The sequence below is a fragment of the Chlorella variabilis genome, assembly GCF_000147415.1.
Source record: "Chlorella variabilis unplaced genomic scaffold CHLNCscaffold_7, whole genome shotgun sequence".
Classification (NCBI taxonomy): domain Eukaryota; kingdom Viridiplantae; phylum Chlorophyta; class Trebouxiophyceae; order Chlorellales; family Chlorellaceae; genus Chlorella; species Chlorella variabilis.
In genome coordinates this window covers 147,264-162,855 of record NW_005435081.1, presented here as the reverse complement: position 1 = coordinate 162,855, position 15,592 = coordinate 147,264, and the positions used below count along the sequence as shown (strand labels likewise).

The following is a 15,592-nucleotide window of genomic DNA, read 5'->3' as shown; positions in this document are numbered from 1 at the left end:
AACGCCAGGCGGCCAGGCAGTGCCCACGAGCTGGCATGCTAGGCAGGGGCCGCGGGGCGGCACGCCAGCGAAGCGGCTGCCTTAGGCGTGGAAGCCACACCCCCGGGCGCCCCCCCCGGCGTGGCCACTGCAGCACCCCTGCAGCAGCCGCACCTTGGGCAGGCGGTCGCGATCAGGACCCGCCGCTGTCTCCAGCATGGGCAGCTCAAAGCAGGCGATGCCACGCCCCTCCAGCACCCTGCGCAGCTTGCCATTTTTGCCCTGCGCCCGCGTCAGCACCACCTGCGCGTCGCCCGAGGCGGCGGCTGCCGCAGCCAGCACGGCGGTGCAGGATGTAGCTGTGCGGCGGGGGTGGAGGCGCGCGGGGGCAGCAGCACGCGGCGCGCTGCTGGCGGGGCCTGCATGCGGTGGGGTTGATGCGTTGCTGAAGGGATGGAGGAGGCAGCTGCCGCATGCGTGCACAAGCCAGCACCAAAGCAGTGCGGGGCAGGAAGGGCCCCCAGCGGTACCTGAGCGGCTGGCCGCCGCCACGCTGGCGCTTGTCGGCACGCGCAGCTGCTGCAGGGTGGGCCTGCCGATTGATCGGCCTCCTCTGGGTCGGCATCCTACATGTTTCGCGGCCTGGGCGGCCTGAGCAGCGGCAGAGCAAGCTGCGGCCATGGTGGCGATCGCTCGCGAGACTGGTGCCGGCCGCGCAGGGGCTGTGAGCGCTGTGACAAGCGGTGGCAGTAGCAAGGTGTCTGCAGGGAGGCGATGGAGCTGCAGGGTGGCGAGGATTGCAGTGCAGCAATGCAAGAGCCGTTTTGCCCGTATTTACGCCAGTTTTAGAGTTTCTCAGCTGAAATCCGGCCGATCAAGGGCCCCGTACAAATGTACCTGTTCGAGTTTCAGCGCCCACGTTGCCGCCATGGGCGCTGGAAGGGTGACACGTGTGCAGCATCCGACGTGTGTCCAGACAGCAGCAATCAACAGTAGACTAGTAAGCTAGATAGTCCGGGGTGATTCGCCCAACTGGGGCTGGGCCAGCAATTCGCCAGCATTGCTCAGAGGCTTGCCAGGCTGTCTGGGCCCGCTGGGGTGAGAGGACACTGTTTGTTCACCCCACCCACCGCCCTTGATGTTGGCAAAACAGGCTGGAGTCTGCTGCTGGCTGCTTCCTGTTCCCAGCTGGCATGCATTGGCAGCGCACTGCCAGCAGCATTCATCACAGCAGGAGACGGTTGACCTGCACCTTCGCCGGCAGACAGGCTGCCACAGGCCAGCTTGCCACCCACCTCCCCACCAGCGCAGACCAGCTGGTGGGCACAGGCACTGTACCACATGTGGAGGGATGGGTGGACCACAGCGAGGCTTGAGCAGTTGCGGGCCGTTGCACTCCAGCATGCGGTCAATGCCTGGAAGGGCCGGAGGTTTCTTTTGGGGTTGAAATAAGTCTCCCCAAACACTGGGAAAGCTGCTGGAAGCTCGGGCCTGCCAGCAGTGTGGGAGCCTGGCGAAAGCGTGCCCGTCCCTGCCGGCCTGTGGCTACGGACGAATGCTCCGGGCAGCAAGTTTGACTCACCCTGAAAGATAGGGTAAAAAATGGCGGAAGCAGTAAAATGAGGTACAAAAGGGCCATGCATGAGAGGAGCGAACAACAGATAATCAATGCCCGACAGGATCGCATCTCTCAGAGCAGCGCTCTCAGGCAAAGGCGGGCGCTTCACGCCGCGGGCAGCAGCTGCCGCTCGCGCAAGCAGTCCTCCACCACCGCCGCCCAGGTGTCCACCCCCGGCTGCTCGGGGTACTTGACGGCTTGCAGCCCCAGCTTCTCGGCAGCTCTTGCAGACGTGCTGCCGATGCAGGCGATCGACATCCCATGCGTCGCCTCCTCCCCCACAATCTGCACCCATGCCCTGCAGGCACGCGGGGCCACCAGCCCAGGCGCGATGAGCAGGTGGGTGTGGGGAGGGGGCGCTGCAACGGCGACAGATCCGGGGCCGGGCCGGCGCCACCTCCTTGCCTCCTCGCCGCAGCACGAGCAGCACCCTGCGCCGGTCCACGCCACGCTACACGCTCACACCACCACCACCGCAAACAGCGCCGTTCCCAGCACGGCACGCATGCTGCGCCCGGCAGGCCCCGCGGGGGCGGGGGCGGGCTCACTTGATGGCGGAGGGGGAGCCCACGGTGACGACCGCCGCCCGCCTGGCGGCCGCCAGCTGGCGCTCGTCCAGGCGGGTCACCGGCACCGTATCGTACGTGTTGAGGCGCACCACGTCAAAGCCGCGCGCGGCCAGGCCCGACTGCAGCAGAGGAGAGGGGGGGGGCGCGTGTTGTGGAGGGGGCAGTGTGTGTGTGTGTGTGTGTGTGTGTGTGTGTGCTGTGGTTGCGTGCACAACATGACATGTGCAGGAGTGGTGCGGGGCTGCGCCGCGCCCCGTGCCGCACAGACTGGGCTCCAAGGGAGCTCTTGCTGCCTGCCTGCCTGGATGCCTGGATGCCTGCCCTGCCCGCCTGCCCGCCTGCCGTGCCTGCACGCCCGCACACCCGCCAAGGGCGTGCCCCACCTGTAGCTCTGAGCTGGCCTTGTTTGACGCCGGGTACAGCACTCGCTTGGTGCCGCCCTCCAGGAACGGCAGCTCCGGGCCAAAGTGCTCGGCGTTGGCCTGATGGGCGCAGCAGGCGCAGCAAGCGCAGCAGGACGCGGCATGGAGATCAGCAGGAGCGCAGCCGAGGACCGCCGTGCAGGCCACGGGGCGAGCGGCCGCGCAGGCATGCCCAGGGCAGGTGCGGCGGCGGGCAGTGCGCCCCCGCTCCACATCACACGCACGCCCACACGCAGCCCCGGCAGGCGGGCCAGGCTCCAAACGTCAGGCAGCGCGGCAGGCAGCCCCGGGGGGCGCCCCGCAGCATGCACAGCATACAGCAAACAGCCCGGCACAAGTAGGCCTCACCACGCTGGGCACAAATTCGGGCTGCGGCGCGCCGTCTGCCGCTGCCGCCTCGAACACGCGGCCCGTGCCCTCGCCCACCACCGCCAGCCGCACGGGGGGCCGCCCCGCGGCGCGCCAGCCCTCCAGGAACACCGAGGCGGCCTCAGGGGAGGTGATGCACACCCAGTCGAAATGGGCGGCCTGCTCAGCCAGCACCTGCGTGTGTGGGTGTGGGTGGGTGGGGGGTTGGTGTATGTTGGTGTGAGTGTATGTTGGTGTGTGTGTGTGGGGGGGGTGGGGGGGGTGAGGGGGCACATTCAGCGGCCAGAGGTCAAGGTCGGCGTGCCGCGGCGGCCAGGCAGGGGCCGCGGGGCGGCACGCCAGCGAAGCGCCGCCCCGCTCTGCGCTGCTGCAGCGCTGCCCCGGGGCTCTGGCGGCCGCGCGGAGCGGCTGCCTCAGGCGTGGAAGCCACACCCCCGGGCGCCCCCCCCCAGGTGTGATGGAGGCCAGCCCTCAGGTATAGAGGCCACCCCCCCTGCAGCAGCCGCACCTTGGGCAGCAGATGTCGGTCGGGCCCCGCCGCCGTCTCCACCATGGGGAGCTCCAAGCAGGCGATGCCCCGCCCCTCCAGCACCCTGCGCAGCTTGCCGTTCTTGCCCTGCTCCCGCGTCAGCACCACCTGCGCGTCGCCCGAGGCGGCGGCGACCGCAGCCAGCACAGCGGGCGCGGACGCGGCGCGGCGCGGGTGGAGGCGCGCGCGAGCAGCAGCACGCGGCGCGCTGCTGGCGGGGCCTGCATGCGGTGGGGTTGATGCATTGCTGAAGGGGTGGACGAGGCAGCTGTCTCCCGCGCAAGCCAGCACCAAGGCATTGCGGGGCAGGAAGGGGTCCCACCTGAGCTGCCAGCCGCCGCCGGCGTTGCGCTGCCGCTGGCCGGCACACGCAGTTGCTGAGGGGTGGGCCTGCCAATTGATCGGCTGCTGCTGGGTCGGCATCCTGCATGTTGCGCGGCCTGGGCGGCCTGGGCAGCGACAGAGCAAGCTGCGGCCATAACCATGTTGCCAAACTGGTGCGGCGGGCAGCGCCGGGGCCTGTGACAAGCGGTGGCAGTAGCAGGGTGACTACTGGCAGGAGAGGAGCTGCAGGGTGGCGAGGATTGCATTTACGGCACGTGGCAAAGCACGATAGCATGAACCCTTTCGCCATTCGCCTTCTCCCTTTGCTCACATGTATCGACATCCTTGGGCTGCGTGAGGGCGCCGAGACCTGCCCTTTGCGGCCCCCGATATATGTGCATCTCGCGCCTCCTGAGATGCAGAGCCTTATTGCCGTGGCCTCCCTGTGCCGCACCACGGTCTCTGAGCCCGCGATCCGCCCGCTTGTGAGCCTGCGGGGCTGGGTGCCCGCTGCCGCCGTCGCCGGCGCCGCCGCCTGCGCTGGCGGCGCCTCCTCGCGGCGCAGCGTGTGGGGCGAGGCAGCGCCCAAGGTGAGCCATGCCTGCACGCATGCGCCGGGCGCCGCGGAGCGATAGCCAGCTCCGCCTCCACCTGCCGTCAGCCAGCCGGCAGTCATGCGTGGCTGCTGCCTCGCCGCCATGGCCTGCCGCCTCGTGCACCCACACTCTCTGCTGGCGATCATTCACGCACGTGGTGGCAAGCAGTGTTGTGGGTGCCGCAGGAGGAGGTGCTGCACCGCGATTCTTTCTACGACAACGTGGTAGAGACGTGGGCCACTAAGGTGAGGGGTTGGTTGGTGGGCGGGTGGGTGGGTGGGTGGTGGTGCGTCAGCTGCTGGGCCCAGGCCCCAAAGGAACGGGGCGGGCATGGGTGGGGCTAGCCTCGGCAGCTGCAGCTTGGCAGCGGCGCGTGGTGTTGGTCGGCCCACGGCCTGCCTGCCTGCCTGCCTGCCTGCCTGCTGCAGCCTGTGCGCAAGCTGACGCTGCAGAAGCTCCTCAACTTTGGGCGAGACGCCTGGTGAGCCGCGCTGCTTGCCTGTGGGGGCGAGGGCCAGCGGCGGCGCAGCTGGTGCCCTTGCCCGGACTGCCGCCTGCCGCTGCCTTCTGCTCGGGGCGCCTCTCCCTTGATCACCTCCCTTGCAAACGTGCCCTGGAAGCAGGCATGGGGCAAAAACCACGGGGCTCGCTGTTGTGGCTGGAAAGCGACTGACTTTGGGCATGTCTTGACACGGCAGTCTGTGCAAGCTTAAGTTCTGCCTGCCTGCCTGCCTGCCCGCCTGCCCACCCGCAGGTACGACCACTCCCGCGTCCTCGACTCTGCCCGCTTTGTGCAGCAGGAGCTGCCCAAGCGCCTGGCTCGCCGCCTCATGGACCTCCAGCTGCTGCCCTTCATCGTTGTGCACAACCCCAACATAAAAAAGGTGGGTTGAGGAGCGGAGGGAGGGTGTGGCGGGTGTGCCGGGGCGCGGAGGGAGATGGAGAGGGCGAGGCGGCAGGGGCATACGGTGGCAGGCAGCTTTGCTTGCCGGCGGTGCCGCTGGCCTCCGTTCGGAACGCGCCCCGCGCCCATGCCCTGCCCTCTCTCCTGCCACCCGTTCCACCGCACCGGTCAAAACCCGCCACCTGCCGTACCACACCGTACCGCACCGTACCGTACCGCAGGTGTACAACGCCTACTACCACGGCTTTACCACGCTGCGGGACCTGGACCCCATCTCTGACATGCAGCGCAACGACCACTTTGTGAAGCTGCTGCGCAGGCTGGTGGACGAGCACTGTGAGCGGCGGGGGACGCAGGGTGGCGTGGGCGGGGGTGTGAGCGTGGGTGGCGGGACAATGGTGGTGGTGGTGGGGCATTGGTGGTGGTGGGGCATGGCGAGGGGATGGCTGGGGGGGCGCGGCACCTGGCTGCCGCGCCTGCTGCCGCGCCTGCTGCGGCGCTGCCGCCGCCGCGCATTCCTGTCGTGCCCCGACGGCGCCCCCTCCACGCCCGCTGTGCTCGCTGTGCCCCGCTGCGCTGCCCTGCAGCCCCCATGCTGGATGCCCTGGCCCAGGGCCTGCGCGAGGTGCGCAGCAAGCCCATTGTGGGCGAGCAGCTGCAGGCAAGCGGGGGCGGGCCGGGCGCGCGCCGGAAGCGGGCCGGCGGGAGGCGTGCTGGCGGGGGGCGCGGATGCATGAGGTCGCGAGGAGCGCTCTCCAAAGGATGGGGAGGGCGCAGCCTCCGCGCAACAGCTCAGCTCAGCTCAGCTCGGCCCTCGTCCTGCCCCCCTGCCCCCCTGCCTCCTTGCCTGCCGCCCTGCCTGCCTCCCTGCCTCCCTGCCTCCCTGCCTCCCTGCCTCCCCCCCTGCCTGCCTGCCTGCCTACCACCTTCCTCCCTGCCCCCCCGCAGCTGGACGGCTTCCTGGAAAACATGCTGCGCAGCCGCATCTCCCGCCGCGTCATGGCCGAGCAGCACATCAACCTCACGCACCAGCGCCCCGGCTACATCGGTGGGTGGGGCGGCCGCCGCTAACCCCTTCCTTCGCCTGCTTTCGGTTGTGCTTTCCCATGGCACTCGGTCTCCGCCTGCACCCTCCGACCCAGTTTCCCTGGACACACACACACACACGCGCGCGCACGCGCACGCACAGCACCACACGCGCACACACACTCACACACACACACACACACGCCGCCCCTGCAGGCATCGTGTGCACCCACCTGAACCTGGCAGATGCGGTCGACTTTGCCGCCACGCGCTGCAAGCAGGTGCCGACCCTGCTGGCTTGTTGGCTGGGCTTGTCTGGCTGGGCTGGGCTGGCTGGACTGGCTGGCTGGTCGGGTGGCCAGCATCATCTGCTGCTGGGCACCTGCCGCCCTTGCGTGGCCGCCCTCTCGCCGACGGAGCACCAACACGCAGCCGCCCCGGCCGCCGCCCCCTCCTCCTGCCGCAGGCCTTTGTGGAGCACTACGGCGTGGCGCCAGACGTGTTTGTGAGCGGGGACACGAGCCTGACTATACCCTACATCCCCGCCCACCTGGACTACATGCTGTGAGCGCTGCGGGCGGCTGCCGCTTTCTTTCTTTGTGCAAGAAAGAAAGAAAGCTGGAGAAGGGAGCGCCGCTCGCACGTGGCCCGCACGACATGTTATTCGCCGCGTGCGGCTGCGCGTGCTGTGCTGTGCTGTGCTGTGCTGTGCTGTGCTGCTGATGGCACGTACTCGGTGTTGCTGCTGCCTGCTGATGGTACCGCATGGTACTGTCCGTACCGCCCGCAGCTACGAGCTGCTCAAGAACTCGGCGCGGGCCGTGGTGGAGCACCACCTGGGGGCGGTGCGCCACTCGCTGTCCGACCCGCACGCCGCCCACCGCCGCGCCAAGCTGCCGCCCATCCACGTGCGGCTGTGCGGCGGCTCGCACGAGGTGACCATCAGGTGTGTGCGCGCTGCCAGGCTGGCTGGCTGGATTTGGATGGATGGATGGATGGATGGATGACTGCTGGTTGATGGCTGGCCGGTTCATGGCTGGCTGGCTGGCGGGCGGGCCGGGGTCTGCCCACCGGTTCCCAGCCGGAGCGGCCTCCTGCTTGCGAGCACTGGCACGGCTGGCTGCGGCCTGGCGTGGCGTGTCGCCCCCCGCGGGGCCGCCGAGCTAGGCCGCCCCGCCACCCACCCCTGACCCCAGCGCCCTGCCCTGCCAGCCCTGGAGAGCCTCATTGCCCATTTCCGTGCCATCCCTGACCCCAGCTGCCCACCGCCTCCCGCTACCCCCCTGCTTCCCCCACCTGCTCCCCTGCCTGCTCCCGCCGCAGGCTGTCTGACCAGGGGGGCGGCATCGACGCGGCCGACACGGAAGCGGTGTGGCAGTTTGGGTTCACCACTACCAGCCGCCGCCAGAAGGCCCAGGCCAAGGCGGATCGGCAGCAGGGGCCGGGCCCGGGCCTGGGCTACCCGCACCCCCTGCAGCGCCCCTCCTCTGAGGAAGCGGCGATGATGATGGGGATTGGGGAGGGGCTAGGCCTGGACAATGCGCCGCCGGGGGTGTCGTTTGGCGCGGCCTGGTCGGCGGTGGAGAGCACCATGGGCGGCGGCATGGGCCGCTTCCGCATCGCAGGTGGGTGGCCAGCTGCGGCGGCAGGGCTGCAGCGGCGGGCCAGGCCGTCGGTGGGGAGGCGTGCCGCTGCGCTCTGCTGCAGCCGGTGCATCTGTTTGGAGCGGTGCAGTTTGCAGTGGGGGCGGGCGCTGCCAGCTGGCCCGTGCCGCCTCTGCTGCGCCTCTGGAGACCCAACCAGCCCTGCCATCATGCCCCGCCCTCCTTTCCTCCCCCCGCAGGCCTGGGCTTTGGCCTGCCGCTCAGCCGCCTGTATGCCCGCTACTTTGGCGGCGACCTGCGGCTGGTCAACATGCCCGGGTGCGGCCGCGCTGCGGCTGCCTGCCTGCTGCCTTCTGGCAGTCTTCTGGCAGTCTTCTGGCTTGCATCGCAATGCACACATCACTGCACACGACCTTGGCAGCTGCACCCGGCGCCGGCTCTGCCGATGTTGCCTGCCGCCGCTGCGCCTGTGCCCGCCTCGATTGCGGTGTGCTGATGGTACTGCTGTTTCATACTGCCATGGTACTGCCTGCAGGTACGGCGTGGACTCTTTCCTCACGCTCAAGCGCCTGGAGGATGCGGAGTGGGAGGAGTCGCGTGCGGAGCTGCAGACCGGCATGCTGCACTCTGGCGTGCATGCGTGATGGAGGCAGCGCGTGGGCCCCGCACCGGCGTGACTGTCCTTTCCACGTGCCGCTACCTGGCCTTCGATGTACTGTAGCACTCCCCGTTGCGCCCAGCGCCCCTAGCGCCCAAATGATACCTTCGCCGTAGTGCAAACCCTACGTCCTGCTCTGGCGCCTTGCTTCCACGACACTCGGCTTCAGAATCACAATTGAAAGCTTGGCTCATTCTTTTCAATCGCTTTGCCGTCTTAGCGCTTCCTACCCATCCCATTTCATACAGCATCCCTGGCCTCCCCTCATGATTTTAGCTTTCCCCCAGATGCACGAATACAGCCCCACCACTCACATGCTCATGAACACCGATGCAGCTGGCACCCCGCCGTCACTGCCGCCATTCATAAATGATCCTGGAGCACTGAATGCCACTGCTCCCCGTCGGACCAGGCAGGTTTCACAAGTACAGTTCAAACTCAAGGAGAAGGAGACTGGCTGCTATGGCAGCCTGAAGTTCAGTAATGGTAAAACAAGGAGAGGAAGAATACTCAGTGTGGTAGGTAGGGCTCCTGTTCAGGCGCAGCAATCGACGTGAACGGGAGAGGAGAACAGGAGAGGCGTGGAGGGCACTCTTTGGTTGCATTGATGTAAACAGTACGGCAGGGAACCGATCTCCGATCGGGATTCCCTGTAAAGCAGAGTAATGAAGGTGGGCAGGCTTGTGCCATGCCACACCAGGTAGTACCGCAGCGGACCTACCGATTCAACGCCCGCTGCTCGCCAGCGCAAGCGCGGCGCAGCCGGGGTCGTCGGCTCCCACCAGCCCGTTGCAATCGAAGTCGAAGCCCCGGCGGCAGGAGGCGGCGGTCTCGTTGCCGGCCACGCGGCACACCGACACGACGGCGGCGCCGTCAGCGGCGTTGGCCGCCCGCTGGACTACCAGTTTGCCGGCGGGATACCGCAAGGTCTGGCCCACTGCGGCGCACACGGCGGGAGGGCGGGGGGTGCTTTGGGCAAGGGGCTGGGGACGGCGAGGCGAGGCGCTGCGGGCATGAGGGCGGGAGCGCAGCTCACTACAGGCACCAGGCCGCGGGCTTGGCGGCGCGCGCTCACCTGCCAGCGCGCCCAGCCAGACCGTGGGGGCGGCATCCAAGGTGCCGGCGATGGGAGAGGTGTAGAGGTGCACGCGGTCGGCCAGGCCAGGCCCCAGCTGGGCGTCCCCCCTCTGCCGGGTGCGGTACCCCAGGAACACAGGGGTGGCGCCTGCCACCCACGTGGGCCGTATGCGCGCCCCGCTGCTGGCATTCACCGCCTGGCTGGCCAGGCGCAGGCCTAGGGGCTGCCCCGCCGCCAGCTGCGCCCCGCTCAGCTGCTGCACGCTGATCCACCCCATCTGCCAGGCGTGGGGGGTGTTGAGGCAGCGGGCGGAGCAGCAGAAGCCCATGAGGCAGCTCCAGTCGCCGTACCTGCGGCCGGGGGCAGGGGCAGGCAGGGAGGAAAGCGGCGGCGTGGGCGACTCGCGGCCAAGCACAAGAGGGCCAGGGGAGTGGCAGGGGACCGGCCAGCACCCGCACAGGCCTGCCCTGCCGGGCGGCGTCGCACGCGCGGCCTGCCACTCGGTCGGTTGGCCAACCCGCAGCTGCCGGCATCCAGCCGGGTGTCCGGCCGGCCGCAGCGCGCGCTTACTCGTCGACATAGCTGTCCCCCGTTGCGGCCCCCGAGTGGCCCATGAACATGTTGTGCCCCAGCTCGTGCGCTAGCGCCTGCAGGAGGAGGAGAGGAGACCACAGCAGGCACAGCAGCGCACCTCGGGCGCAGCGTGCTGTCAGGCCTTGGGGCTGCAGCAGGTGTGGGGCTGCCCCACCCGCACCGCCACGCTACCATGCGCACAGGCACACACAGATATACGCCCGCCTGCCTGGGCCTGCCGGGCCCACCACCCGAGCCTCCTGCCCGGCCAGAGGCACCCTGGGAGGCCAGCCCACCTGAGGTGACCCCCACACAGAGCCTCCGATCCACGACCGGCACTCAAAGTCGCCCGTGCACCCCACCACGCCCTGGCCCGGCCAGTTGCAGGGCCCCGGGGGAAGTAGGTACACCCGGTACGTGTAGCGGTACACGTCCACGCCCCGCGCCGTCAGCGCCGCGTCGGCGGCGTCCGCCCAGCCGTTGAAGTTATCAAAGGAGCAGGAGGAGAAGTCCCAGGGGATGCCGTAGCTGCACCGGGCCGCACAGCGCGGGGGATGGAGGGCACACATGTGTGGCTGGGGGTGGTACTGGTGTGCTACGCCGCAGCCAGCCGGGCAGGCAACGCAGCCGAGCACTGCACCCGGGAGGGGGCCACTGCTGGCAGCCACTCGTCCCTTTCCACAGCCTGCAGCCAGGCGGGGTTGGTTCACCCGCCGACCTGAGACCGGAGCAGGGCAGGCGCACGACTTCGGTGACGTTGCTATTGGCGGCGGTCAGGCGGGTCCTGCCGTGGGAGCAGAGGTTGAAGGTGCCGCCCAGGGTGGGGACTGATGGGTCGGCCTGCAGCTCCTGGAACACCATCTGCCGGAGCTGGGCGCGCGTCAGCGGGGCGGGCTGCGTGCCAGGGCAGGCGGCGCCCGCGGGGGTCGCCGCCGCGACTGCAGGGCATGCGGCGGCAGCACGGTTAGGCGGGTAAAGGGACGTCAGGCATAGCCGCGTCGGCCCTAGGCGGCTGCTACTTGCTGCTGCCTGGGCTCTCACTTGGGATGATGATGGTGGGCAGCGCGGTGGCAATCAGGGCGTTGGTGCTTGTTGGGAGGCCGGTGGCGATTTTCAACGGTGGGATGGTGGCGGCGCTGCCACCGGACTCGGCGGGGGTTGTGGTGACGGTGGTGCCCGCCATGAGGACCGCTGCGCAGCGCACGGCGGGGCACAGCGTTGTGAGAGGCGACAGCGGCGGCAGGAGGGGAGCTGGGGAGGCGCCCCATGCCGCCGCCAGCAGGGCTCCGTGCGCGCGGTAGGTGGGCAGCGCCGGCAGCGCATGGTGTGCAGAGGCTCAGAGCAAGTGCAGCCGCTCACGCTGGAGGCCTGCCTCGGCAGCACCACTGCCGTCAGTCGTTTCGTCGCCGCCACGGCCTGGGCTCTCGCTCCACCTCTCGCTGCCGTCGTCTGCGCCACCAGAGCTCTCTGCCGTGTCGTCTCTGCCAGTGCGCCAGCGTCCACGGACCTCCCCGGGGTTGTCCACGGCGGCGGCCCTGAAGCAGCGGCTGGCCCCCCTGCAGCCGTCTGGTCGCCCTACCCTCTGGCCGCCCTTTCCAGCCGCCGCCGCCCCGCCCTCTGCCTCGGGCCGCGACCGCCACTGGCCGCGCAGTGCGAGGCGCTGCCCCGATCGGATGCGCTCAAGCAGGGAGGCGTCATCTAGGTCGATCTGCACCCGCCTGCCGCTGTCGGTGACCACAGCGAGCAGCCTGCGGCAGGGAGAGTAGTCAGGTCGGCAGCTGCTGACACAGCCGTACCGACGGGGCTACTGTGAACGTTCATTCCCCCCGCCGACCAGGCAGGGCAAACAAAGCCAGCCTTCCTGAACTCACAGCTCGTGTGGTTGCGCCTCATGGTGTTCGCGGGCGATAACCAGGGCGGTGCCTGCAGCATACGTGCTACCGCATGTCGGATGTTGGCGTGGCTCGCACAGGAGAGCCAGCAAATGCAGGTGGTCTCGGCAAAACTAGCGCACCTGAGACCTCCTGGTCGTCAGAATCCTTCAAAATCCTGCGCGGAGCACCCGCTCTTGCACTCAGCACGAGCTCGCTGCAGGCCAGGAGCCAGAGCAGCGCCCAGAGACTTGAATTCGACATGGAGAATCTAGTAGATCGGAGACGAGGAACGCAGATTCCAACCGGGCTGCTATGAGGTAACCTGGCCTCGCCCGCTGCGCCTGCTGCCAGGGTGGCGTCAACCCATTGTTCTGGCAATCAACCCATTGTTTCTGGGCTTTGATTTGATTGCTCCAGATAAAGGATAGTGGTACGCTCCTCAAGCTCAACATCATTATACTTTAGTGTCCTCGACTTCTTCTCCGTGGCGAGAGGCCGCCGCCGCAACCCCCAACACACACCGGCCGGTCGCCTTCTGCCGCCCGCCAGTGGAGGCAGGCATCAACAGATTGCAACTCGATCGCTATTGGGTGCACAGGATGCAGTGGGCGGACAGCAGGCACTGCCGTAGGCTTTGCCGTTTGGTTCACCCCGCCCCGCCTGCCCGCCTCGCTGGCGCCTGGCAGGCCTCCGCCCTACCAAGCTCATCCAGTTCCCCCTGAGCTTCGGGGCTTTCCTCTGCTGGTATCAGACGCAGCGCTGCATTTTATCGCGTCGCGACCACCGATCTGCAGCGCCCGAGCAGATGACGCGCCCCAAGGCGCCCAAGAGCAAACAGTCGCGGGCCACCAGCGTGCCGGCGGCCGGCGGCCAGCCCTCCGCAGCAGCGACAGCCGGACAGCACCCCCACCACCAAGGCCCCGCAGGCCAGCAGCAGGCAGCGGCCAAGAAACGGCTAGCAGCGGAGGGTGGCGGGCTGCCCGCAGCGGCAGGTGCGGCGTTTGCGCCGGCGGCGGCAGCGGGGCAGCAGCCCGAGGTCGACCAGCTCGAGCGCAAGCGCATGCAGGTGGCAGAGGAGCTGCGGCAGGTGGAGAAGCAGGCAAGTGTGCAGCGCAGGGTGCGAGGTCCTGCCGCTTAGGCTCGCTCGCTGCAGCCGCGCCGGTCGCACGCACGTGCGCGCGGCGTGCCGCCGCTGCCGCCGCCGCCGCCCGCTCCGCGCCGCCTGTTCCGACGGCTGCCGTCTCAGCCCTCTTTTCTTTCTACTTTCTACCCTGGCAGATCTTCGACCTGGAGACCAACTACTTCCAGATATCCTCCGCCATGGGAAACGCCATCCGCGGCTACGAGGGCTTCCTGGGCGCCTCCAAAAAGTCGGCGGCGCCGCCGGTGCAGCCCGAGGAGCGCCTGTTCAGCTGGAGCAGCATCACGGGGCAGCTCGGGGTCGGCGCCGCGCACGGCGAGTGAGCAGGCGCGCTCGCCCGCGCGGCAGGCAGGCGGCCGGCCGGCAGGGCTGCTGCACAGCGGCGGCGGCGGCGGCGGCCCCCCAACTCGTCCGCTGGGGGCTTCACTAGTGTACAACTACGGGCAAGTTACAACAGCCAAACGGCAGGCTGACGCTGCATGCAGGCTAGGCTCAAAACATTGACATTGACATTTGGCAGGGCAGACCAGGCACGCGGCATTTCATTTCCTGCTTTGCTTCTGCTGACCAGCTCACTGACGACCGACTTTCTTCGCTGCCCCTTCTTTCTTCTTCTCCCCGCATCCACCGTGCTGCACACCCATTTTTGGTCCAGGGCACTGCCGGCCCCGGGGCCCTTTCCCGGCAGCGCGCCGCCATCCAAGCCTGTAAGGCACGGAGGCGCGGCCGTGCCGGCAGGCAGCTGCACTGAAGGCGGCCTGCAGGTTTTGGCGGCCGTGTCACAGCTTCACGCCTCCCATCGTGCTTGCTGGGCTGCCGCGTTCAGAGCATGCGGCGGGGGTTGGGGGACGGCAGGTCAGCCAGCTCCGTCAGTGCAGGCGGCGAGGAGAGCCTGCACATCATATGTGGGGCGCAGGGCAGGGCAGCGCACGCAATGTGGGAGCTTGGCGCCTGCGTACATTGCTCGTGCAGGGGGAGGGCTGCAGCCGGGAAAGCGCCGCCTTGCCGGCGCGTGCCTGCAGCAGGCGTGCCTGCGGGTGGCTGGCAGGGCCCGGCCCGCCGCCCACCTGCGTGACGCCCAAGCGCCGGCCCCCGGCGTGTGCGGCGTACCGCCGCCTTCCTCCTCGTCCCGCTCCTGTCCCGCCGCCTCCACGCCGCTGCCGCGCGCGCCGCTGCCACCACCGCCGCCGCCGCCGCCCTTGAAAGGCCCGCGCCCGCCCTGCGGCAGCAGCGACTGGCGCATCTCGGCGGCCTCGGCAGCGGCGGCGGCACCCTCGCCCAGTGGCAGGTACTCTCTCATGATGGATCGAATCTCTGCCTGCATCTCACGCCGCAGGCGCCAGCGGTACGCAAACAGCCCCGCCACTGCGGCATGGGGGGGCACGAGGCGGAGGGAAAAAAGTAAAGGCAGGGTGGGGGCAGGGCAGGGGCAAGATGCGTGTGGCGGTGCTCTGAGGGGCAGGGCAGGGCAGGGGCAGGGCAGGGGCAGGGAGATGGCATGGGTGCTCTGGGTGTAGGTGTGCGGGCGTGCGGCGTGTGTAATGGGGTCGCCGGGCCGCCAGCTGGCAGCGGGGGGGCCCGCCACCCACCCGACACCGCCACCACCGAGGCGACTACCAGGATGGCGAGGAGCCAGGCGGGCAGGCGGCTGGGGCTGAGGGAGTTGGGGAGGCACATGCCGGGGGCGCCCTGCCCGCCGTGCTGCAGGGCAGGCAGGCAGGCAGGCGGGCAGGCGGGCAGGCGGGCAGGCAGTGTGTTATATGATAGGCAGGGAGGCAGGCAGGGAGCAAGCAGGGTGTTTTCCGGCAGGCAGGGAGGGAGTGCCAGGGGTCATGGGCATTGCGAGGGGGCAGGATCAGGTAGTCGGGGGTTTGCCCGGGCAGAAGCTGGTGCTCCGCCCTGCTGGCGCAGCGCTCGGATGGTGCAGCCGCGGGCTGCGCGTGCCGTGCTGCAAGCTGTGCCGGCGCTGTGCCTGCTGCGCCTGCTGTGCATGGTAGGCCCCCTCGAGCATGCTGCGTCCCCTCCTGCCTGCTGTGCCCGCCGCGGCTGCTGCTGCCTGCAGCTGCCTGACGCGCGTACTACTGCCTGCCGCGTGCACTGCTGCGTACCGCCTCTCACCAGCGTGTACCCGGCGCGGCACTCGCAGCGGTACGACCCCGGCGTGTTGACGCACAGCTGGTCGCAGCCTGCGATCCCCAGCGCGCACTCGTCCACGTCAGCGCAGCTGCGGCCGTCGCCCTCGAAGCCTGCGGCGGGGAGGGGGTGGGGAGCGGGGAGGGGGTGGGGAGCAGGGGAGCAGGCGGTGGTGGCGGCAAAGGGGGCAGATCG

At 69.1% G+C, this 15,592-nt stretch overlaps 6 protein-coding genes across 6 annotated transcripts in view; 2 read left to right on the top strand and 4 right to left on the bottom strand.

The window, feature by feature from the left end:
- The window catches only part of CHLNCDRAFT_144105 (hypothetical protein), a gene marked incomplete at both ends in the record, with an annotated part of 1,706 nt that extends 797 nt beyond the window's left edge, over window positions 1-909 (bottom strand). The window contains 3 exons of the mRNA XM_005848544.1: window positions 154-338; window positions 510-558; window positions 877-909. Of these exons, the coding sequence (XP_005848606.1) occupies window positions 154-338; window positions 510-558; window positions 877-909 (267 nt within the window). The remainder of the gene's footprint in view (window positions 1-153; window positions 339-509; window positions 559-876) is intronic.
- A 793-nt stretch (window positions 910-1,702) lies between these two features.
- Window positions 1,703-3,981, bottom strand: CHLNCDRAFT_34953 (hypothetical protein; the record flags this gene model as incomplete). Its single annotated transcript, XM_005848543.1, has 6 exons — window positions 3,809-3,981; window positions 3,466-3,707; window positions 2,937-3,131; window positions 2,550-2,648; window positions 2,146-2,285; window positions 1,703-1,895 (listed from the first exon to the last, which is right to left on the bottom strand). The coding sequence occupies exons 1-6, from the start codon at window positions 3,969-3,971 to the stop codon at window positions 1,703-1,705; spliced, it is 1,032 nt and encodes a 343-aa protein (XP_005848605.1). The 5' UTR covers window positions 3,972-3,981.
- A 607-nt stretch (window positions 3,982-4,588) lies between these two features.
- CHLNCDRAFT_21859 (hypothetical protein) lies at window positions 4,589-8,584 on the top strand (the record flags this gene model as incomplete). Its single annotated transcript, XM_005848754.1, has 13 exons — window positions 4,589-4,651; window positions 4,835-4,887; window positions 5,161-5,290; window positions 5,532-5,646; window positions 5,898-5,953; window positions 6,259-6,358; window positions 6,553-6,617; window positions 6,803-6,900; window positions 7,127-7,282; window positions 7,660-7,915; window positions 7,986-8,103; window positions 8,180-8,258; window positions 8,476-8,584. Coding segments are annotated over 13 exons (1,398 nt in total), but the record flags the coding sequence as incomplete, so codon positions are not given.
- Window positions 8,585-9,323: 739 nt separating this feature from the next.
- On the bottom strand, window positions 9,324-12,195 carry CHLNCDRAFT_144102 (hypothetical protein; the record flags this gene model as incomplete). The annotated part of the gene is made up of 8 exons (XM_005848542.1): window positions 9,324-9,535; window positions 9,674-10,026; window positions 10,247-10,323; window positions 10,546-10,777; window positions 10,968-11,187; window positions 11,291-11,440; window positions 11,609-11,997; window positions 12,191-12,195. 8 exons carry the CDS (start codon window positions 12,193-12,195, stop codon window positions 9,324-9,326), a joined length of 1,638 nt encoding a protein of 545 aa, XP_005848604.1.
- Window positions 12,196-12,928: 733 nt separating this feature from the next.
- Window positions 12,929-13,587, top strand: CHLNCDRAFT_144101 (hypothetical protein; the record flags this gene model as incomplete). The annotated part of the gene is made up of 2 exons (XM_005848753.1): window positions 12,929-13,240; window positions 13,402-13,587. The coding sequence occupies 2 exons, from the start codon at window positions 12,929-12,931 to the stop codon at window positions 13,585-13,587; spliced, it is 498 nt and encodes a 165-aa protein (XP_005848815.1).
- Window positions 13,588-14,133: 546 nt separating this feature from the next.
- CHLNCDRAFT_144100 (hypothetical protein) overlaps window positions 14,134-15,592 on the bottom strand; it is a gene marked incomplete at both ends in the record, with an annotated part of 5,549 nt that continues 4,090 nt past the window's right edge. The window contains 4 exons of the mRNA XM_005848541.1: window positions 14,134-14,156; window positions 14,375-14,629; window positions 14,854-14,965; window positions 15,383-15,502. Of these exons, the coding sequence (XP_005848603.1) occupies window positions 14,134-14,156; window positions 14,375-14,629; window positions 14,854-14,965; window positions 15,383-15,502 (510 nt within the window). The remainder of the gene's footprint in view (window positions 14,157-14,374; window positions 14,630-14,853; window positions 14,966-15,382; window positions 15,503-15,592) is intronic.